At 44.6% G+C, this 24866-nt stretch overlaps 1 protein-coding gene across 3 annotated transcripts in view; it reads left to right on the top strand.

Moving 5' to 3' along the window:
• PPM1H (protein phosphatase, Mg2+/Mn2+ dependent 1H) overlaps positions 1-24866 on the top strand; it is a 264476-nt gene that overhangs the window by 165637 nt on the left and 73973 nt on the right. For all 3 annotated transcript variants that reach the window (XR_003791202.1, XM_029206228.1, XM_029206227.1), the window contains exon 5: positions 12276-12360. Coding sequence is in view for 2 of the 3 variants with exons in the window: in XM_029206228.1 (XP_029062061.1) it covers positions 12276-12360 (85 nt within the window). In the remaining variant the exon portion in view is untranslated. The remainder of the gene's footprint in view (positions 1-12275; positions 12361-24866) is intronic.

The raw sequence follows: 24866 nt of genomic DNA, 5'->3' as shown, positions 1-24866 counted from the left end.
GGGGAGGGGAGGGGAAGGAGGGGAGGGGAGGGGAAGGAGGGGAGGGGAGGGGAAGGAGGGGAGGGGAGGGGAAGGAGGGGAGGGGGAGGAGGGGAGGGAGGGAGGAGGGGAGGCTCATCCAATCATCCAGTAGTCATCCAGTCTGGCTACTTGCTAGGAGGAGAAAAATGTGCTCATTTTGGGGCTTGAGAAGTGTTTGTGTACATTTGTGCTGGGGGACTGTAGAGTACTGTAGATTATAGGTATTGATCCTGCACTTGAGAAGAACAGAATATACACCCTCTGACCACAAATGGAAAAGGAACCACTAAATGTTCAATATGTGCATTGAGATCGAAGCACACAGGCAAAACTTTGCCAACTAAGTGCTTTTGAAACTGTGCAAAATAAGAAACCACTGTGGGATTTTCAGAAATAAATTTAGTTTGAACTCTGCGATCCTTTAAAAGAAAGTTTTAAAATTCACCAATTGGGAATGCAAAATGGTGCCGCCACTTTCAAAAACTGATTGGCAGTTCCTCAAAATGTTAAACATGGAGTTACCGTTCGACCCAGCAGTTCCACTCCTAGGTAGATAGCCAAGAGAACTGAGAATATATATTCCCATAAAAACTTGTACATGAATGTTTACAACGATGTTATTCACAATAGCCAAAGAGTGGAAACAACCTAAATGTCCATCCACCAATGAATGGATAAACAAAATGTGGTGTATCCTTACAACAGAATATTCATTCAGCCATAAAAAGGAATGAGGTACTGACGCCTGCTGTAACACGATAAACCTTGAAAACGTTATTTTAAGTGGAAGAAACCAGGCGCAAAAGGCCATATATTATAGGATCTCATTTATGTGAGATATCCAAAACAGGCAAATCTATAGAGACAGAAAACAGATTAGTGGTTGACGTGGGTTGGGGGGGGCGGGGGGAATGGGGAGTGACTGCTAATGAGTATGGCGAGCAGTTCTTTTTGAGGTGATGAAAATGTTTTGGAATTAGTTAGTGGTGATGGCTGCACAACCTTGTGAATATACTAAAAACTGAATTGTACACTTTACAGGGGTGAATTTTATGGAATGTGGAATATATTTTTTAAAACAAGAATAAACAACCCCACCGTTAATATACACGTGGACCCCTTATCATTATTTTTAGAAATAAGCACCTCAAAAATTTTTCTTTCATGACTGTAAGGCTTCTACCTGGTGTGGAAAATATTGTGCGGGTGCACTTGGTTTCATGAATGTTGCTGGTATAGCAAGATGTTTGTAGAAAGTGGCTGAATTATGACATTGAGAAATTATTCTGGGTGGTATGAATACAGACTGGGCTGCTTGCGAGGAAAACAGGAACATCTGACTCAGTTATTGCTCTGCGAGCGGTCATTTATTTTTGCTGCTACTGAAAGATCTGAATTTTTTTTCCTGACCATTTTTTGGTGAATATTTTTTGCTGATACACTTGCGTATTTGAGGTTCTGCTAAATGAATCATCGTATTTGCAACCTTTTTCTTTAGTATCCATTCTGGAAATGGAATGACTAAAAACACACCAAAGCTAATTCCAGGCTCCTGGGGTTATTTTTGTCCCTTCAGCTATTTTTTGACCCCTCTAATTAGCATCAACAGCCTGGATGTCGTCTGATGGTGGTAACCCCAGCTCACTCCATCAGCTGCCCCGCTTTCTTCTCCATCGACACATTTCTAGTACTTTTGAAGGAGACAGATGCTTCTGCTGCATCTGAAGAGGATTTACAAGGTCTGATGCTTTTTGACAAAATGGATGCCTCCTCCCTGTACTTTGGAATTGATAGGCGCTGTCAAAACGGGTTTTCCGAATGGTTGCTCTTTGTCACCTTGTACCAGGTTTTCTCCTCCATCCTGGAAAATGTGCAGTTTAATGTTGCGTTTAGAATCACTTTCAGCTGAAAAAGTGTGTAATGGAATCAGGTCAGAGATGCTTTTTGTTTGCAGCTTTGCATTCCAAGGGGACTGGTGACAGCAGGGAAAGTACGTTGCGGGGCTTGCTTGATAATGGGCTCCTTGTCCTTTATGGTTTAAAAGAAGCACTAAGGGTGACTTCTCCCATCCTGGCACTTGTGTATTGGTTTATATTTATCAGAATCTAAATTTGGGGGATTACCTCCTCCTGAGAGGGAAAGTAGTAGCTGTTGTAATTTGTCCGTATTTCTCCACTCTGCGGATATTTGGCTTATTTTCAGAATCACTGAAATTTAGACCTGGGAGGTGCCTTGTCCTTACCCCTTCTTTTTATTGGCAAGGACACCAAGGCCTGGAGCTAGCGATTAACCTAAAGTGGGGCTGGCATCTGCAAGTTCTGGTTCCCAAGCCAGTGCCATTGCCACCACACCACCTCACTACCAGTGATGGGGCACATGGATGGGTACCCCTCAGGGCTGTGGACTTTTTATTTTTTTTATTTTTTTATTTTTTTTTGCTGTACGCGGGCTTCTCACTGTTGTGGGCTCTCCCGTTGCGGGGCACAGGCTCCGGACGCGCAGGCTCACAGACCCAGCTGCTCCGCGGTATGTGGGATTTTCCTGGACCAGGGCACGAACCCGTGTCCCCTGCATCGGCAGGCGGACTCTCAACCACTGCACCACCAGGGAAGCCCAGGGCTGTGGACTTGCTGAGCAGGGAGAGGGCCTGACATCGGCCGTTGCCCCACAGTAGTGCTTTGTCTTTCCCATTACAACCTCCCGTGTAAACCGTCAGAACTTACAACAACCCAGAAAGATTCCTCCTGTATGTTGTACACTCACGTCCCCTTTACTACACATGTGGGACTGGCTGCAGGAGTCCAGTGTAGCTCCATGCTGCAGGACCGGCTGGCTGCTTAACTGTTTGAGATGGGAATGAAGTTCTGTGCTACCTGGACTCTTGCAAACAGTAGCTGCAGAGCACTTGGCTTTGCCGGCCAGCGGTTCCTATGCTGCAGAGAGAAGAAACCAAGGGGTGTGGCAAAGTGAAGCAACGTGGTTTGGATGCTGCCTTCAGGAGTGAGCTTGAGCCCTGACTTTTATCTTACTTAGCCTCTCCCTCCGTGGAGACTGGCCTGCTGGAAACTGTTAACTGCCTCTCAAGTCCAGCAGCCTGGCGATTTTGAAGTTCTTTTCCATTTCAGCTCTGCAGAGAGATTCTACCTTTATTGTTAAGCTTGGAGATTTTCATCTATATATGAATATATATAATGTTTATAGATGGAGATTTATATGTGGAGATTTTTATGCGTAAATATATCTATATTGTATATAATCTACATCTATAACTATAAATCTATGTATATAAGGGATATATATATATATTAATTTTTCCCCATTCTTTGTGCCACTTGGACCTTTTATTGAGGCTGAAAACCTATATGCTCATTAATTGTCCTTATACCAAGTTTACATAGTACCTCTCTGCAAAATCATTTGTGAATTTTAGTATTTTGTTTGGTCTTCAGGCCACAGTTTTTACCTTGAGGAGGCAGGAGGGCTGACAGGCGGTCTGCTCTGAAGTGCACTGGGCAGAGCACGGGCTTTTAAGCTTCCTGAGGCTCACGGAAAGGAAGTGCTGGCTGGGGTTCTCCTGCATTTGTCCTCCATCATTCTCCAGACTTCCTCTTCCTCTTCAAACTTCAATGTGTTGCTCCTTTGCTTGAATCTGAAGCTTTCTTGATAGTCACAGCCGATGACGTAAGAGCTGTGCAGCGCACCGAGGCAACATCATCTCATTTCACTGAAGGCTAGAAAGGAGGGTGTGTGAATGAGCCTCTACTATTCAAAGCTACTAGCATCCTGGGGCTAGGGGGGACTTTCTGAAACACTCCAAGAGGGTGTTGTACACAGTGAGACCATTCCAGAGTGTAGCTGTGAACATAAGCTACAGCACATTGCCCACAACGCTCACCAGTATATGCTGAGTTCTGCTTGCCCTGGAAAGAGGGAGATGTCTTCCAAGCAGTAGGAAGTGTAGCTGGCTGTTTGCTCCTTCCTCCTCCACTTACTTCCAACGGTGATCTCTAAGGGGAAGTGCCGCTCCCATCCCACGGCCACATCCAAACCCCTGGGTGGCTCCCTCGGCCTTGAAATCTGGAAGTCGTGTGGTGGTAGGCAGCCCACGGGCAGTGGATGCAGTCATTGAGGTGGGGCAGCGGGGGATGTTGTGTTTTGTTTTTGTTTTATCAAAGTGTCACTGATTTAACACACTGAAAATTTCCCTGTGGCCAATGAAAAAGCATTACAAGGATGCATACTGTCAGTGTCTAAGAGGCATAGTTTCAAGTTCTTAGGTCCTCAGAGAAACGTGTGTGTCAGAGTAGTTCACAATGCCCAGGCTGTGGCAGGAGGGGGAGGATTACATATGAACAGACCCTTCTGTACGCCTAAAATGAATGGAATCTAACCATCCAGAGGAGGGGCTGATGAATCCTCGAGTCGCCCCTTTCATTCTTCATTCAGAACGTCTTTCTGTCGTTTTCATTTGTGAGCATGGTTGGCTGTTCTGCACCTACTTCTGTGGGTCTCCTCTTAGACATTTTTGGTCTTAACCAGTTCTCATTTTTATAACAAAATTCTGTCACTGGCTTCTTAGTTAGTGGCTTCTGATGCAGCTACAGGAGAGTTTTGCAGTCACTCCTGAGCTCTGAGAGACGTTTGGGGCCCAGGAAGAATTCTGTGGTCACTTAATGCTTGGGTCCCACAGGGTTCACGAAGACTGGTAGTGCTACAAAGATGAATCAGCATTTAGCAGGGTTCCGGGCCGTTTGTGAATATGTGGCCAAATCCGGGCAAATAAATTCCTCTTCAGAATTTACAAAAGGAATGTTTCACGATTCCTGTAAGTCCAATGATACAAAGATACGTAAAGGAAAGTTAACTTTCTCTCCCACTTCCATGCCTTTCTCCCCACTCATTCAAACATAACTTACTTTGTCAGACAGCCAGGTGTCCCGGTGGCCAGTTAGCACGGTGACAGCCTTATTCACTCTCTGATAGTGCAGGCAAGAGGCAAAGAGGAAGCAAAGTGTTCCGTTTTCCCCACACAAGAGCACCGCGCCAGGGTCAGGTGATGACATGCGGCAGGGCAGGAGGAATCTTCTCGGTATTGAGGAGCTCTGAACAAAAGGCTGTGCCTTTGGACCAGGGGATGGGGGTGGGATGGCAGGTAGGTGGTGGAAAAGGGAAAGGACTAGGAGTGGAAAAGTACTGAGTCAGAGTGGGGAAAAATATCTTAGCCAGGACTCCTGGTGGAGGTGCCTAGGCTGGGTAGGCAGAAAAGTATGTAAATGTGACCCATGGTGGGGTGGGGAGAGGGAGCCCTGGCCTGCAGCTCCCCTCAGAGACTGCAGAGCCCTGGCTGGGCACCAGGGGTGGGGAGGGCAGCTTCCTGGCAGGCCTGACCAGTAGAACCTTTGCAGAGCCTGAAGGAGCACACATAGGATTTTGGCCTGGAATCAGATATTTCATGTATATAGGGTATCTATATATAGTTTTTGTTTTTATAAAAATGGGATTATTCCCCATATTACTCTGCAACGTGTTTTTCTTTTCTTTTCTTTTTTTTTTTTGTGTTACGCGGGCCTCTTACTGCTGTGGCCTCTCCCGTTGTGGAGCACAGGCTCCAGATGCGCAGGCTCAGCGGCCATGGCCCCACGGCATGTGGGATCTTCCCGGACCGGGACACGATCCCGTGTCCCCTGCATCAGATCGACAGGCAGACTCTCAACCACTGCGCCACCAGGGAAGCCCTGCGATATGCTTTTCTTAACAATACATCATGGATACCTGCAGGTTACAAAACAGACTTAACTTTTTAAGTGACTGTATAACATAGATTACACACCAGTCCATTCAACAATTCCCCCTTTTGATAAACCGTTTCATACTGTTTCCAGTCTTTACCACAACAAGTAATGTCAAATATGAATTGTTGACTTGTAATGAACCTTTTTTTTTTTTTTTTGGCGGTATGCGGTGGGCCTCTCCCGTTGCGGAGCACAGGCTCCAGACGTGCAGGCTCAGCGGCCATGGCTCACGGGCCCAGCCATTCCGCAGCATGTGGGATCTTCCCGGACCGGGGCACGAACTCATGTCCCCTGCGTCGGCGGGCGGACTCTCAACCACTGCGCCACCAGGAAAGCCCTGTAATGAACACTTTATTTCTTTAGGATATATTCCCCACAGTAGGGTGGCTGAACCATTTTTTTATGTAGTTACAATTTTAAGAGATTTCAAAAGTATAACAGTCTATGTTCCCTTTAATTATGAGAATGGCTTTTTCCCCTCACCCTATGAGAACTATTATATATTGTTAATGTTTTCAATAGATGTTTGCCACTGTGATGAGCAAAAATTACATTACTTTTACTTTAATTTGCCTCTTCCTGGACCAGTGAGGTAGAGCTTCTTTTCATATGTTTATTGAACATTTGCATTTTCCCTTCTGGTCGGTTGCCTGATCACATCTTTTATTGTTTTTTTTTCTTTTGCTTGTTTGTCAGATGCCTTTGGAAAGTGTCACTCCTGCTTTGAGATGGGATTTGACAGGAGTTAGTGCGATCTCCTTAAGAGAAAGTGCAAAATTGAGAGACTCTCTGAAATGAGCATCCTGTTTGGTCCTTTATTTTTCCCTTGACCAGTTTACGTTTTGACCAGCTTGGGGAACAAAAAGTAATTCTTTTTGACTCCAAATTGTGACATTCAAGGATATAAGTAGCAGAATTTTCTAGCACCTGTTCTCTGAACTCAAATTTCTCATCAGTTAGGAATAAATTGCCCTTATCGTGTCATGTGCCTCATATGGGGGAGAGGCTTTAAAAACTATCAGTGTCTTTGCTTTACCTCCTCTTTTCCCATCCTTGCAGTTGACTCACAGAAACACATTAAACCTTATCATTCGCCGTGTTACAAATACTGCCCCGTCTATTAGACTGGGTAAGAAGTTAAAGCGTGTATATTTCAGTTAGTCTCTGTGAATGAAAGGCTAGCCTTAACTTTGCAGAATATGCTTAGGAACCACTCCCTCTGTATGGTATGGGGTGCCAGGTGGGAAGCGGTGGCTAGTTGATGAAATCACCCAACCCCTGGTGACTCCCTCACCAAGTCTCTGGCTAGACACTGAGTAGGTGAATGAAATGTCATCCTGACCACAGTCATATCCACAGGTCTGGACCTGAGGCCCCAGAAGAAAGGTCAGGGCATGTGCCTAACTCTCCTTGACTTTCGCTGCTATATAGCTTTTTTATCCTCGTTTAGTAAAAACATTTCATAAAATAATGAAGTAGAAGATATGAAGTCTATAAGGATCCTGTGATGAGAGAATGTAGCTTTAAAAGCATTTCTCTACTTTACTGGTTGTTTAGTACAGGATTTGTCAGCCTTCACATGCACTCTGTTCCCTTTGAAACCTCTTCCTCTCACTGCCCTACTCCAGATTGGAGACCAGCTCTGAGAAATTGATCCCTAGATCAGAGGGATGAAAGAGAGAAAGAGAGAAAGATCAAAAGGAAGCCGGGAATCGCATAGGAAGAGGCATCATGATGCAGGGACTGGAAAGTTTGGCTGCCAGACTTGCTGTCATTCTTTAATCCATGGGTGTCTCATAAAGGAAAAACTCGGTAGTTCAAACAGAAGTGAAGAATGTTCTGTACATAAGTGGATTTAGATATAAGGATCTATTTATGAAAGTAATTAGGTAGGGTTACCCCAGCAGTGAACATTGGAGTTGAATGCTGATACCTCATCGTGTACGAATTTGAAATGAAAAAACAGAGTAAACATAGTGGTGGCTGCATTCTCCCTCCCCTGCCCACTAAGGACAGGGGCCCTGCCTAGTTTTCCCTTATCGTTTGAGTCACTTTTCAGTGTTGATTCAGCCAGAACAACATCCTTTTAGGTCCCTTGTCTTTTTGTAAAACCAATGAAAAGGCATGTGGGTTTTTGAGGGCTCAGGCGGTAGACAGACAGTTACAGATCATGTTATTAAGAAAAGTCTAATTTGGGACCTTCGCTTCTGGACACGTCTGTTCATCCACCCAAGTCCAGTTCACTCTTCACCCATGTAGTCGCTTATCCCTCAGCAAACAGTTATTGCGTGTCTGTCACAGGCCACACACTGAGTGCTGGAGATTCAGGAACCAGGGCTTAGGCTCTGCCCAGAAGACATCCTCAGGTAGTTAGAGACAGCCACAGAGGCCAGCCATCTCAGTGAGACTGGTAAGGGCTGTGGTACACCAGGCACATGACCCCACGGGGTCACAGAGAAAGGGCATCGAAGGTAGACCAGGAGGGCATTCTCCTGGGCTGACTCTCAGAGAGGAATCAGTTGGCCAGAAGAAGGGAGAGGCAGAGTGCAAGGAATAGCGAGTGTGAGACTGAAACCAGAAATATAGACAAAACCCAGATAATGAAGGAAAGTGGAAATGCTGGGAAGGCACCTAGGGGCTTGCAGTAAGGGATCTGACGTGATGCAAGTAATGCTTTTAAATCATCTTGGTGACCCTGGGGAGCAGAGCTCCTGAGTCAGCCAGACAAGCTCTGATGTGGCCTGAACCCAGGCACTAACAGAAGAAACCAAGGAAAGGGACAGATTCTCATGCTACTGAGGGGATAAACTCTACAGGATTGCTGCCTGTTTGGATGTGTAGAGGGAGAAAAGTGAGATGGCTTCTGGAATACCCCCACCCCCACCCCCCGGTGGAAAGGGATGCTGTTCCCTGAGACAGGGACTGCTGGAAGGACAGATTTGGGGGTGTGGTGGGGCAGGATCATTAAGTCTGAAACACGTCGAGTCTGAGATGCCAGTGAGTATCCAAGTGAATATTTGTTGGCAGTTGGCTGTTCCAGGCTGGAGCACAGCAGAGACGTGTGGGCCGGAAAGGATACTTGGAATCATCGGCATGTGTCATGGTTGAAGCCATCGATTCATCCAGTAAACATTAAGGGCGTACAGTCAGGGCCCGCTTCATGGGGTTGTGACCTGTGCGGGCCGCCACATTTGCCTTAATGTTCTGCTGTCACAGTCTTGAAATCCTCATTAATTTTTGAACAGGAGGGCCTGCATTTTTATTTGGCCCAGACCCTAGAAATTCTGTAGCCAGTACTGCTTGTAACTGCCTGGCTCTGTGCACAGTAGTGGGGCCTCAGCGTGAGCAGGATGGACATGGCTCTCGCCTTAGGAGCTTACAGGCCAGCTCGGAAGGCGGACAGCTAAGAAATGAGTAACAAAACAGGTTGTGTTCCGTATTGGCAGCACCAGGCTAACAGAGCATGTAGGAGAGGCCTCTAAACCAAATCTTGGGGGTTACAGGGCTGGGAAGCGAGTGCCCAGGGAGGGGGTAGAGAGGTGGAATGGCAGCCCACAACCCCAGAGGAGTCTGAGAAGAGTGTCCTGGGAGGTCGGAGGGAGACCAGGAGAAGCAGTGCCCCAGAAGCTGGGGTCGGGAGGGACCAACAAATGCTGCCTAGGAAGGTGGGAATGAGGTCATGGTCACGGGGTGTAGCAGCAAAGAGGCCATTTGGGGACTGGTGAGAGCAGTCAGGTAGAGAGAAGGCAAGAAATGAATTTACCTGTATTTGAGGCATCGGTGGGAGGTGAGGAAGTAGAGCCCCTGAATGTAGATTAATGTGTACATTAATGTGTAATGAATGTGTAAACCTTGGTTTAGGGGGAAAGAAAGGGGAAAAGACCCTGAAAGTGGGTTTCAGATTAGGAGAGTATTGTTTGTTTGGTTTTCGTTTCGGTTTCTGTTTTGTTTGATTTTAAACACAAAGTGTTTTGCGTGTGGTAGCAAAGCCAGCAGAGAGAGAGGTTGGGAATACAGAGGGAATAACTGATGTAGGAAAGACTCCGGGGTTGGAAGTGATGGATGGACTCACCTGGTCAGGAGAAGAGGAAAAGATGGCTGAGGGAGCAGGTGCGATTCCAGGCGAACGCCCCCCTCGGCTCTGTGACAACCACCCAACTCTCCTTGTGTAAGCGAACGTCCGCTGCCTCCCTAGTTCTGCTCTCTTCTTCTCAGACTCAAGGCAAAGCTACTCCTAAGTTCTCTCATCTGTTCTTTTTTTTTTTTTTTGCGGTACGCGGGCCTCTCACTGTTATGGCCTCTCCGGTTGCGGAGCGCAGGCTCAGCGGCCATGGCTCACGGGCCCAGCCGCTCCGCGGCATGTGGGATCTTCCCGGACCGGGGCACGAACCCTTGTCCCCTGCATCGGCAGGTGGACTCCCAGTGCACTGTGCCACCGGGGAAGCCCTCATCTGTTCTTATATTCAATTAATATTCATGGGGCTCCTGCTAGGTGGCAGGCAAGATACCAAGCATCTGGAATATGAGAGTGAACAAAACAGACCAGGCCCCTGACCTCCTGACACTTAGGTCCTGGAGGAGGCTCTTGCATGGTCTGGTTGGCCGCTCCCCACGGGCCCACGCTGCCTGACACCCCATCTTCCACCGTCCCTTCCTTCCTCCTCTTACCGCGATCTTTTACTTCCCTCCTGGATACCCACCTTTCTTAGTCTGAGCCTGGAAGCTGGAATTCAGGGGCCATGTAGGAAAAGGGAGGGAAAAGAATTAAGACTAGCTTTTAGCAAAATTTTGAAACAGAAGATTGCTGTGGGAATTTACTGCATAATGCCTTTTGCTCTAGTGCCCCACATTCTCTGGGCCCCTCCCGCTACTTTAAGATTAGGCCCTAACCTTGACCTTCCTGACCCCTCCTTTCAAGTTCTCCAAGTTTCTCCAGCCTCTATCAAAACCCCTACTCTTACTACAGTTATTCTCAGCCGATAAGTAGGACAAAGACGATTTCCATTAACTCACACTGATTTGTGAATGGTGGATATCACCTTTCTTGGGGTTGGGGGAGGTGGGTTGCATTTTACAAGTGACTCTGGGTTTATAAGAAGGAATCTTTAATCTGTCCTATTTTTGGTGGCATAATAAAAGAAGTGATACGAGTATTACAGCAAGAGCTACCCTCTTCCCAGGGTCAGCCCCCGCAAAACTTTCCCGTTTTCTTACAGTTCCACCATTTTTCTCCTAGATCCATAAATTCTCTAATGCCCCCAAGATTTTTATTGTCATCTCCTCCCTTGCCTGCCCCCCTCCCCTAGTTTCTGTGACAGCAGCAACTGGGCATGGGTGGTGAGGGGTTAGCAGGGGAGGGGGTCGAGCAGCTGCAGCCATTTATAGGGATTGTTGCCAAGTCAGGGACTGCCTGCCTCTGCGGGGAGGGAGGGGTGCCCGGGGCTTCTTGGCACAAAAAATGCAGCCTCCCCATGTCAGTGAGGCATCCACCCAGAGCTGAGCTGATTGATGGTATTCCCCGTGCTTGTGGCTCTTCACAGAGAAGTGTGCTGGGTCCCCAGGTCTCTGGCTCCCTGATACCAGGAGCTTTGTGGTTCGAATAGAATGCAGCTCCCCTAGCCACTTGGATTTGTCGTAGAAATGGCAGCCTTCCGCCACAACTGATCGATAGCTGGCAGGCGGCTGCAGGGACCACTGTGGAACAAGGTCTGAGCACAGGAGGCTCCACCGAGAACAGGCTTAGGGAAGGTTGCTGCACAGTTATCAATCCGGCAACTCCTCTTTTAGACGTCTGCTTTGGGGAACTCTGTTCTCTCAAAAGTCCCAGAATCGGCAGTAGCTGTTGGGCACACTTTGGAGAGTATGTGAATTTCCTGAGCTTTAAGATGAGAAAAGAGTGGTTTTCCTGGACCCAGGGTATTACCCTAGAAACTCAGGAGCCTAGGTCCGGCGTTCTTAGATTTTAACGTGCCTTTGAATTCCCTGGGCATCTTACGACAATGCAGATTCCAATACAGGAAGTCTGCGGTGGAACCCAAGAGTCTGCATTTCTAACAAGCTGCTGGCTCACAGACACTTTGAGTAACGGAGATCTGGAGCTGCACTGTCTATCTACTACACTAGCCCGCTGTGACTGCTTAACTTCAAGCTAAATGAATTAAAATTAAATAAAATTAAAAATTCAGTTTCTCAGCTTGCACTCACCATGATTCAAATGCTCAGTACCCACATGGGGCTGGTTGCTGCCATATTGGACTGCACAGATTCATGAGCTAACGAGAATGTCATGCTCTTAAAGATACTTACAATGTGGTGAGTTGGTAACACTGAGCTTTGCTGTGCAGGTCAGAGGGAAAAGTATCCTCTGAGAGTTTCAGGTGTATTCTGAACTAAGCTATGGAGTTAGGACAGAATCGAGGTACTTATGAGATTGGCTGCTGACATGCATTTTCACCATTTCAGGGCCATAATCATCAGAAATGGAGAAATCATCCCCATGTCTTCGGAATTCACCCCTGAGACTGAGCGCCAGCGACTTCAGTACCTGGTAAGAGTCACGTAGGTCTGGCAGAGCGCCGCAGCGTCAGGGATGGCGTCGGAGCTGTTTTGGAGGAACATGTTGCTATTGACCTGGGAGCAGGCCCACAGCAGTAAAACGACATATGGCGTTAACACCCCCCATACACGCCTCCTGGATCACACATCCTGGCTCCGTGTGTGACGACACACTCCACCTCCGTGAATTTATTATTGTGGCTGGTTTTCTCCCATCTGTGACCGATCAAAGACATGGCATGCTCTGTTTCCTTTAATGGCTTGGTATGTACAATATGAAATGTGGTGGTAAAGAATGCTGATACGTTTTCCCCAGGCCTGCCACTCACTTTAACTCAACCACAGGGGCTCAGACGAGTCTGAATCTCATGTGAGCAGCCCCCGGAGTCTGATGACACACCAGGACTTCCTGCTCCAATATGAAGTCTCAGGGGCCCTTTGGGAGAAATGCAGGTATCAGAAAATCTGTGTCTACCCTGAAAATAAATTCTCCATGTTAGATCTCCCTCTTTGGAGTGAAATTATGAGAGGACTCTAGGAGGGCTGTTTGGTTTTTCAGATCTTGAGAATTTTTGCTTCTTCGAAAATTTGAGCTTTCTGAAAAACAGAGTATATTCCCTGCCCTCACATTCTGCTCTGCAACGGTGATGATCATACAGGATTGCTTTGCGGTGGGCATCTTTCGGCACTAGCTGTGAATAGTAGTTCTGTGGATGAACTGTTTTCTTGCCAACTGGCTTTCTTTTTAGACGACAAGGCTAAGATAGTGACCGTCTGCTCTTAGGAAAGAACTGATCCAGCCTACTCCAAAAGGACTTTGCTCATGTCTCTGAATTCCAGCATGTGGGAACAGTCAGGATTTGATGACTTCGGTTGATTTAGCAAGAACTCGTGCACGTCCCTCAACTCCCTTGACTGTGTTGTGTTGGTTTTACTCGGTAGCTAAGCTGTGTTGCTTTTGGTACTTACCTGGTCCATAAGACAACAGGAATCCAAAGCCAAGGTAAAAACGTTTCTTCACTCTTTGACTACAGTTATTTTCCAACCTATCTGTTGCTATTTTCAAGCAGATAAACTTGAAGCCCCTCCGGGGGCCCAGATGTTAGAGCCTTTCACTTTCTTTGGCCATCCAGGCAGGGAGAAGGGACTGGCAGCAGCCGGCAGGACCTCATCCTGCCCCCATCCTTAGTCACCAGCTGGGTAGCTTTGTTACAAGTCTCTTAACCTTTCCAGACATTGGTCTGTCCCTTATAAAGTAGAGAGCTAGACCAGAGGGCCACCGAGGACCTCAGAGCTGCAAGGGTCCTTCCAAGTAGAGTTCATAACAGCCGGCCTTGCTGCCACCTGGCTGACTCTCTCCAGTCCATCTTCCACAAAGCCCCCGCCACGTGATCATCACATCGATCTTGTCACTCTCTTCCCTAAAAACCTCTGGCTCCCCACAGTGTACAGAAGGCAGACCCACAGTTGGGCTTCCCACCCACCTCTCCAGCATCATTTCTTCGTTGCCCTCACCAGGGACACAGTGCATCCCGGGCTGCAGCCACGGAGAACCGTCTTCCATTTCCAGGACACACCGTGATCTCTCCGATCTCCATGCCTTTGGAAATATGCTCTGCCTGGAGAGCCCTTCCCTTTGTCTCTGCCGGGAAAACTCCTCCTCATACTTTGAGACCCCAAAAGAAATGTCACTTCCTCTAGGACATGTCCCCTACCCCTCGCAGGGGCCAGTCCCCGGTGCTCACACAGCGCCCTGTGGAAGTCCACAGCGTGGCTGTCAGCATGTGGTATTGTATTGCTTTTTCCAAGTCCTGTGTTCCCTTCCAGACTGAGTCCCGGAGGGCAGGCCCCTTACCTTAGGGACCTCACGTTGTCAGTACCTAGCACAGAGCTTGTATTGAATCAGGGTGTGTTGACCAAAGGGGCCAGTGTTCGTATTGATGTCTGGGTCATTACCACACAGCACCTCCCCTGCTTCCCCTGAAACCTCTCACAGTGGCATCAGGCCTTTGCCTCCCATGCCTCAGCCCCTCCCTGTCCCATCACCTCCGTGACCTTTAGTAAAAACCATTTCCTGTTTTCCTGCTAAAGGCAATGAGTAATAGCAGATCCACTTTTTTTTTATTTTGGAATACTTTCACATTTTCACGTGGCAAGAATGATACCAAGAGCTTAAAACATTAACTTTTAAGGAGGGGGAGGGGAATGCTGACATTGTTCAGATTCAGATTCCAGTATTAGTGGTCTGTTTTGGGACGGCTGGAATAAGATGCATGTGGCTTCAGAGCTCAGCCTTGTCACATGACTGCGTCTGTGAGTTCTACAAGGCCCTTCACTGATCCCCAGCTTCACTGTCAGTAATGGGCACAGAAAACCCCAGACGGCAGGTGCAAAGATGAAATGAAATAATGTATGTGGAAGTTTTTGTGGCACCTAATACTCATTTGGTTATTGTTGGATGAATCAAAGTCTTGCCACTTCAAATTCTACTGGTCTTCACACCTCAGTGATATTGTCCCTTTATGTTTATTTAAGAATCACTCCTAATGGTCCTAAAATTAATGTGTATTTTGATGTTACTCTTGCACAATCAATGGACACTATTAGCCCCCAGAACAGAGTCTTAATATCTAAATTTCTAAAAGGTGAGAACACTGTCCCCATTCTTTGTCATCCTTATTCCTAAACCGTATAGGCTTCTCTATATGGAAATTATACCTAAAATTTTTCTCCTCAGACAACAGGAGTGTAAATGACCAAAACATAAAATATCCTGGTTGTCCAACTTCCTGTTCCATCAGGAATCTAGGAATGTGTGCTTTGGAATGAAGAAATCCAGTAATAATATTCACATGATCTGTGATGTGAATCTTTGTGGTGAAGTATTGGAGGGCATTAGGGGGCTGGGAGCATAAAATAACCTTGTGGTGAAATCTTTATGTAATGGATTTCAGAGAACTGGGAGGTTTATAGCATAAAATCTTAAAAATAATATCAATTATGAGAGGAAAACACAGGGTGATGTGGGCTTCTCTCAGCCCAGCCCAAACAAGAGCTGTGTGACCTCAGGTCTCTCACACAATGAATGTCTCTGAATCTCCTTTCTTCCTGAGTGAAATGTGTAGGAATACTTCCCTTGAAATATTCATTACATGTTCTGAGGTCATAGTGAAAAGTAATCTCACGATAACATAAAATACAATATGTATCTTATAATTTTAGGTGCATCTAATCCAACCAGTTCATTCTGGGGGAACATCAGTTCCCTTGAACTAATTGTGAACCACTTTTGTGCAATGAGAGCTGTTGTATCCTTTACATAATCTAAATGAATTAGTACGTCACCAGAAAGTTAACAATGTATTCCTTATTCTTAGGTCAAATCAAATTTCATTTTCATGATGTCTGAAGAAACATTTATGATAGAATCATGAAAACTTCCAGGTCCCTAGAGACTTGTTTGAGCAGATGACTGCAGTCCCAGGGCTGTTTGACTTGTAGAAATGGTTAATGATTTTCTTAGAGGTGGGGAGGGTTCGGAGCCCTTTGTACATGAATCGTTTTGATCCACGTTGGACAGGAATGTTCTTGGTATGCACAGTCCAGACGTTCGGGGATTACAGAACTGGAAGCAGATTACAAGATGATGGATGTGGCAGGCACATTAATTTTGTTTGGTCTTGCATCCTGACCTCAGAGGGCCCTTCAGACAGCTCTCTGGGTAATGTGAACTTTGTTCTGTAGATTCTTGGGCTGGGTGATTAATCAGGCAGGCTTGAGGTTTTGACTTGTTCACATGGAATGTGGCAGGTGTGCGATGGAGGGGTCAGGGACCATGCACTTCTGCCCCAGCAGTCAGGGAGAGTTGATGATCCTACGAGTCACGACTAAGCCTTGCTTTTTTTCTCGCTGGGCTTTTTTTTAACGTTTCCAGGGTGATTGAAATAAAATATTTAAGGGGGTCCACCAAGCTGGACAGAATGTTTTGATGGAGTCAATGCCCAGATAGGAGGGAAATCAGTCTGGTTTGTGGGCGTTTCTCGGCAGGGTTTACTGCTCTGATGCTGCAGCTTCCAGGAAATCACCCCCGCTTTTACTTCGGGTGACAGCTAGAAATGGGTCTCCCTCTAGGGGGGACCTCTGTAGCCCCGAGGTGTGAGAGTAATGGCTTCCCCCTCCATTCTGCCTAGACATATTTATAAACTCTGATTTGATTACGTTAAGATGTGCTGGTATCATCAAACCTTCAAATAATGTACGTCTGTCCTTGTAGATAATCCAAGTCTGCAGCTGTTTATCATCAAGGGCAATGTCCAGAAGAGATGAAAGTGGGTTTCAAATGCACATTTGATACACACAAATGCAACATTATCTTAGGTGATTTCTTGCGGTGTCCTTGGAACTGCCTGCAGCCTTCTACACCAAGTCTGGTTTGATTTGTCTGCCATTTCCCTAGTGCTGAGCTTGGAAAGGTTTCAAGGGGGACAGCACTGTACCTCTTGGCTCTCTGGGATTTTTCACGCTCAAGCATTATCTCCCAAGAAGTACATTCCTTAAGCCTGAACCTGCTTTTAAGACAAGATGCTATCATTGGGAAGCAATGTGCTAGTGAGTAAAAATGGCTGGCCTGCCACCTCGACATGGCCCTTAACCTTGAGAGCAGGTTGTTAAGCCCGGGAGCCTGGCTGCAGTCACAGGGAGACAACTTCACCACCACTCTGCTTTGCCTGATGGCTGAGTCAGGGACAAATCCACTCCAGCCCCACCTCTCTCCCCATTTAACCCCCCTTTGCAAAACTGCATTTGAGTTTCAAAATCTTGAATTAAAAAAAACGGCAGGCTAGAGTGGTTGACATTTTTCATGTTTACTATAGGTTCCATTGATCACACCAGCATCATGAAGAAGCCAGGAGAATTTTAGAGCATGAAATTGGCACTGCCCAGGCTTTCAGGGCAGAACTTATATGTGGCTGCCCTAGGAACACTCCCTGGCTCCAGGAAGACTCTGAATACATTAGCCCTTACGACTGAACCTCACCAATTCTAGAGCCTCATTTTGAAAATGAATATAAACGGATGTATTATTTATTCCAGGTTGGGAGAGGTCAGAAACTTAGCATGGAGGCATTCCAAACCTACTATGCAGACCTAAGAAAATGGATTCCACACAGCTGAACAAAATCATCATGAGACGGAATCCCTACATTTTCTTTTTTTAAAAAAAATCAGTCTTTCTGCGCAGTTGCTATACGTAAATGATCATTAGACTCTAAAGCCCCTATCCCCCAAAACATTCTGAGTAAAAAGTTGGGCACATAAAACTGGAGCCATCTGCCCATAGGGTCCCTTAAGAATTGATCTTAGTGTAAGGAAGCAAGATAATGTCATACATCCTTTAAATATATCAAAGTTAAATATGCTTTGAGAGAGGTAGATAGGATTCACTGAAGTTTATTAGGGCAAAAACTTAACTGTAAAACGCTTTCTGTGCTTCAGTTGCTTTATCTGTGAATTAGGGTAATTGCAGGACCCTCACAGGATTGGAATGAGGGTTAATGAGTTTATATTTGTAGTGCTTACAATAGGGCCTAGATCAGAGGCAAAATAAAATTTCTTAGCTTTCAAATATAACTATACATGAACTTTTTCATGGTGGTCCTGTCATCGGGACTACTGTGGCCTTTTATAAAATTTCTCAATTCCATTTGCTGTTATGCAAAGAGATTGGAGATATGCAGGCATATCCTTTTTGCTGACCTGCGTTGTTCACTCTACAAATGAATGCCTTTCCCCAGATCTTTACTGGGGAAGAAAAAGCATTAGGCATATGAATATGGAAACCTTATATGTTTTATGTAAATGAACACTTTTTACCCCTTATTCTATACGTTAAACTGTTGTAGAGTTGACACATCTTGGCAATTTTGTTTAATATCTCTATTTGTATTCCAGTTTCCATGTGACTCCTTTATCATAAGATCTCAGTTTTACAATTTTAAAGTTGTTTTGGGGGCGTGCTACTTCTCTGTGGCTGATGAGGTCAATCCCGTGTCGAAATTTAAATGTGAACCTTCCTTGAGATCCACATAAACCAGACAGAACTTTATTTAATATCCAATTCTGTAATAGCTTGTATATACAAGCTTGGTTTTTGCTACTTTGAGATTTTAAGGACAAATTAAGACAGGGAGAATTTTTTAATGAAAGACTCCAACCCATATGTATTTAGGTCTCGGTCATTTCACATTTTTTCTTCTTCTTCTTCTTCTTTTTTTTTTTTTCTTTTTTTTTTTTTAACCCAAACCAGAATATTCTCCTCCTGCACTGTACATCAGGCAGCCAGCCTTGGCTTTGGAAGAGCCATCTCCTTTGACTGTTCGTATGACCGTTAGTGATCACCAGTGGCTTGGCTGACTTTATTAATTTCACTTCATTTGTGACCTTAAACTTTCTATCAGAATAAATCATCTTGAAATGTAAGGCTTCCAAACCTCCTCTCATATAACCTGACAAAGTTTTCTTTTCCCCCCTAAGGGCAAGAAAGAGGAGAGATTATTCAGTTTTTTAAAAGATGTATATTGAACACTGAAAATCCTCATTTTGATAACTTGCGTTCACATACTGAGAGTTCTAAACATTTAAAGAATTAATTCATATAAAATTTTTCTAGGTAGATGACTTTACATTCCTCTTGTGGAATGTGACTTCTCATTTCATGCATGAGTATTTTGCCTTTCCATATTCTGCTGATGGGAGTGGAAATTGCAAAAACTACTTCGAAAAAGGATTTGACCCAGCAATTTCACTCCTAGGTATATACCTGACAAAGTGTTTACCACTGTTTACACCAAAGGACAAGAATGTGCATAGCAGCACTGTTTGTAAGAGCCCAAGCTGGAAACTATCCAAGTGCCATGGAGAGTAGAATGGATAAATAAACTGTTCAAATAATAAATGCTGGAGAGGGTGTGGAGAAAAGGGAACCCTCTTGCACTGTTGGTAGGAGTGTAAATTGATACAGCCACTACGGAGAACAGTATGGAGGTTCCTTAAAAAACTAAAAATAGAATTACCATGTGACCCAGCAATCCCACTCCTGGGCATATATCCGGAAAAGATGAAAACTCTAATTCAAAAAAAGATATGTGCACCCCAGAGTTCATACCAGCACTATTCCAGTAGCCAAGACGTGGAAGCAACCTAAGTGCCCATCGACAAATGAATGGATTAAGAAGACGTGGTACATATATACAATGGATATCACGCAGCCATAAGAAAGAATGAAATAATGCCATTTGTAGCAACATGAATGGACCTAGAGATTATCATACTAAGTGAAGTAAATCAGGCAGAGAAAGAAAATATCACTTATATGTGAAATCTAAAAAAAGATACAAATAGACTTATTTACAAAACAGAAATAGATTCACAGACATAGAAAACAAACTTATGGTTACCAAAGGGGAAGTGGGGGAGAGGGATAAATCAGGAATTTGAGATTAACATATATACACTACTATATATAAAATAGATAAACAACAAGGTCCTACTGTACAGCACAGGGAACTATATTCAATATCTTGTAAAAACCTATAATGGAAAAGATTCTGAAAAAGATATATATATATATATAACTTGTGGGCTTCCCTGGTGGCGCAGTGGTTGAGAATCTGCCTGCCAATGCAGGGGACACGGGTTCGAGCCCTGGTCTGGGAAGATCCCACATGCGGCGGAGCAACTAGGCCTGTGCACCACAACTACTGAGCCTGCGTGTCTGGAGCTTGTGCTCCACAACAAGAGAGACTGCGACAGTGAGAGGCCCGTGCACTGCGATGAAGAGTGGCCCCCACTCGCCGCAACTAGAGAAAGCCCTCGCACAGAAACGAAGACCCAACACAGCCAAAAATTAAAAAAAAAAAAAACAAAAAAACTTATAAGCATAGCAAATAAGATTAGACATCAAAAAAAAACTGAATCACTTTGCTGTACACCTGAAACAGTATAAATCAACTATACTTCAATAAAAAAATTTTTAAAAAATGTTAAAAACAATGAAAAGAAGATCCTTTTCAGATTCGCTCTGACCCCACTCTTTGTTCCTTACCCCTGAATGTAGCTCCATTTCCACCCATTCTGCCTTCCTCATTCTCCCCTGCTAATGCGTGAGCTCTAAGCAGAGGGGTCTCTTTTTTATATTTTGAATCCCTAACCCCTGGTGCCTACACCTGCAGGAGCTCATGTGTTAGTTGTGTGAATTCCATTGGTTGGATACCCCAAAACCTGGGATAATCCCCTTATTGGCTGGCACTACTTATTGGCAAGCTGACCACAAAGCAGCAGAAGGAAAATTTATTAGAAGGAGGAAGCATTTTGTGTTCCCCAGCAGGCAATTTTGAGGAACCTTGGGAAGCACCGTCTCAGTGTCCGCAGGAAGCCTGGTACTCAGCCTCCTCCCAAGCCCAGTACATACGTATCCCTCCCTGGGATCTGGGTTCCTGCTTCTACTCCCTGTTTTCTCCCCGCCTTGCATCCCCAAGGTGCTCAAAGCTCTCCCCTAGCCCAGGATGGTGGGGCTCACGTCCATGTACTCTGGAGCGAGACAGACCTGGGTTCGGGGACGCACTCTGCTCTACTGAGAGGCTTCCTGGAAGGTCCCAGAAGGTCTCTTTTCCTCTGGCTTGTCCCCTCCTAGTACGGCTCAATCCCTCTGTGACTCAGAGACTCTTACTGGGATGGGACGGTTGTGTATCTTCACAGTGCTGTGCTCACCTCCATCCCCTTCCCTTGAAGCTGGTTTCTGCCCAGAACTAGAGAGGAGAGCAGCCGGAAGAAGATGCTCAATCCTCCCGCCCCATCTCTGGTGTCCTGGCATTTCTTGACACAGCAGATTACTCCAGCATCCTTTCCCTAGAGAAGGTGCCTCTTCTTGTTCCTAGCCAGATGTAACCATGTCTGGAAATGTATTCTTATTAGCTGCCCAGACACTTAAGTGTCAAGGATATGTCCTACCATCTTTTTTTTTTTTTTTTTTTTTTAGCAAACCTGTACTCTCCAGAGTCCTTAGAAGACTCTTGACCACCTGCCTTTGATTTTGCGTGGGCAGTGGTTACCAGGCCTTTCCTCCCAGGTACCATTTGTGGTGCACACCTGAACTCCAGGTGTACCTCCACCCCTCTCCCTTCAGTTAGGAGCATTCAGTTATGCTTCCTTGAAGGAAAGCCTCAAAATTTAGGATAAAAATGAAGGTACAAAAAGAGGTCCAGTTTTTTGTTTTTTGTTTTTTTTACATGTGGCGGGCCAGCACACTTTAAATTGGATTTTAGTATAAAACACATTTCTAGGTTTCTGGTTGGCATGCTTACTCAGTAGAGGAGAGACGTAATATAATTTAGTTCTTAGGATTGTAAAATATCATGGGGTTTTCAATGGTATGACTGCGCCCACGTGCTTGTTGTTTTACAGGAAGGTATCTGTGAAATTATAAAAAGTTAACTAAATCCAAAATATGTAATGCGTGTCCAAGATTGTTTTTATGTGCCATGGACCTAAGTTTTATCTTTTTCTAAAGATTGAAAGCTATGTTGTATTATTTTGTAAAGTTTCAATGATCACAAAAGGTGATTGTGTAAAGCAGGTCAGAATGTTCTGTATTCATTCTTCCAGGAAATACTTACTTAGAGCCTTTACTGTGATCAGTGCTATGCTAGGCACTAAAGTGTAGCTGAGGTTTTAAAAATAATGAACATATTTAAGTGTAGCTGGTATTACTTGTGTCATCACGCAGATGTTTCTAACATACATATATCCAAATAGCATCATCAAAGAGAAAAAGTTAAAATATATCCAAGCATAGCAGATAAATAAGGAGGGTGTAGGAGAGTGTCCAGAATTTTCATTTTGCAGGTGGACATGGGACCTTAGATGTGTGCTTGCTCCCATTTTTGGATATTGATCCCATTAAGGTCCACGTTTTTAATAGGCCAGCATCCCTAGGAGATGTGCCTTGGAAAGGGGCAGTCGTCATGTACACATGTTTATGAGCTGCCCAGGTATGAGCAATGGAGTAAAATATGCCAGAATTGTCCATGAATCCTACAAGTTTGGGGTCAGAAAATCATTGGATTTTATTGCTGAAAGGAACCTAACAAATTCCAGCTCCCACGTTTTGCAGACTCTAAAATTTGTGTGTGTTGCTTACACTGTATTATAAGTAAAATCGCTTTCGAGGCTCAAGATTCCAAAATGCTGACTTGAGTGATGCTTCCAGCAGGGCAGGCCAGCACTAGTGAAGTAACACTAACCAGTCCATGTTATTTGAATGCTGGGCAGATCCTAAGAAATGTTTGAGTCCCCAAGTTGCTGGGCCACTCTGCTTCTGAGAACAAAATATCTGTGCTGGCCTGTTGGAAAGCAGTGTGCTTCAGCATCCCCTGCATTGGAGCCAAGCCTCTGCCTGGGGTGGCCCTTTCCAATGATTTTAGTATTCCCTCAAACTATTGGAGTAAGAAGGGGCAGTTAAGCTCCTTTCAATAATTTTTTAAGACATAGTTTAATAACTGGGTTCTCAAAAAATAACAAATTTTAGAGTATTTTTAAAATGAAAGTAATCCATGTTCAATGGTAGAAATATTCGTGAATATAGATAAATTAAAAAGAAAACTATCAGATAATACTGTATAATATTTTCATGACTTTGAGTGTATGTACACATATAAACATGTATACATATAACAGTATATTATGGACTGAATGTATGTATCTCTCCCCTCACATTCGTATGTTGAAGCCCTAACTCCAATGTACTGAATTTGGAGATAGGGCCTTTACAGAAGTAATTAAGGTTAAATGAGGTCATAAGAGTGGGCCCTGATTTGATAGGATTAGTTTCCTGATAAGAAGAGATACCAGAAAGCTCAATTTCTCTCTCCACGAGAGCACAGAGGAAAGGCCTTGTGAGATGCAGCAAGAAGGCAGCAGTCTGCAAGCTGGGAAGAGAGCCCTCACCAGGCAGTGAATCTGCTGGCATCTTGATCTTAGACTTCCCAGACTCCAGGCTATGAGAAAAATTTTTTTGTTGGTTTAAATCCCTCATTCTGTGGTATTTTGATATGACAGCCTGAGCTAAGATAGACTATGCAAACTTTCATGAGTATTACACAAAAAGATATACTAATAAGTGTGTCTTTTCCTCAGAAAACCAACAGGTATGTGTCCCATTATATTTTAGCATCTCATTTTTCGTTCATCAGCCACCTATTTGTACTTAGTTCTTGAGTTTTTTTGTTGTTGCTGTTGTTTTTTAACATCAATAACTCCATCAGGTCTGACAAATACAACAGGAGTGAGTATTGAAAATGTTGGTAAGAAGGAAACCTACAACTAGGATGCAGATGGTGATTTTTTTTTTAACATCTTTATTGGAGTATAATTGCTTTAAAATGGTGTGTTAGTTTCTGCTTTATAACAAAGTGAATCAGTTATACATACACATATTCCCCATACCTCTTCCCTCTTGCATCTCCCTCCCTCCCACCCTCCCTATCCCACCCCTCTAGGTGGTCACAAAGCACCGAGCTGATCTCCCTGTGCTATGCGGCTGCTTCCCAGTAGCTATCTGTTTTACATTTGGTAGTGTATATATGTCCATGCCACTCTCTCACTTTGTCCCAGCTTACCCTTCCCCATCCCTGTATCCTCAAGTCCATTCTCTAGTAGGGCTGTGTCTTTATTCCCATCTTGCCCCAGGTTCTTCATGACCATTTTTTTTTTCTTTTTCTTTTTCTTTTTTTAGGTTCCATATATATGTGTTAGCATACGGTATTTGTTTTTCTCTTTCTGACTTACTTCACTCTGTATGACAGACTCTAGGTCCATCCACCTCACTACAAATAACTCAATTTCGTTTCCTTTTATGGCTGAGTAATATTCCATTGTATATATGTGCCACATCTTCTTTATCCATTCATCTGTTGATGGACACTTAGGTGCTTCCATGTCCTGGCTATTGTAAATAGAGCTGCAATGAACATTGTGGTACATGACTCTTTTTGAATTATGGTTTTCTCAGGTTATATACCCAGTAGTGGGATTGCTGGGTTGTATGGTAGTTCTTTTTTTAGTTTTCTAAGGAACGTCCATACTGTTCTCCATAGCGGCTGTATCAGTTTACATTCCCACCAACAGTGCAAGAGGGTTCCCTTTTCTCCACACCCTCTCCAGCATTTATTGTTTGTAGATTCTTTGATGATGGCCATTCTGACTGGTGTGAGATGATATCTCATTGTAGTTTTGATTTTCATTTCTCTAATGATTAGTGATGTTGAGCATTCTTTCATGTGTTTGTTGGCAATCTGTATATCTTCTTTGGAGAAATGTCTATTTAGGTCTTCTGCCCATTTTTGGATTGGGTTGTTTAGTTTTTTGATATTGAGCCGCATGAGCTGCTTGTAAATTTTGGAGGTTAATCCTTTGTCAGTTGCTTCATTTGCAAATATTTTC

This window comes from Monodon monoceros, unplaced genomic scaffold (genome assembly GCF_005190385.1).
Source record: "Monodon monoceros isolate NGI ecotype Baffin Bay Population unplaced genomic scaffold, NGI_Narwhal_1 Super_Scaffold_6, whole genome shotgun sequence".
Classification (NCBI taxonomy): domain Eukaryota; kingdom Metazoa; phylum Chordata; class Mammalia; order Artiodactyla; family Monodontidae; genus Monodon; species Monodon monoceros.
This window is presented reverse-complemented; position numbering and strand designations above follow the sequence as displayed.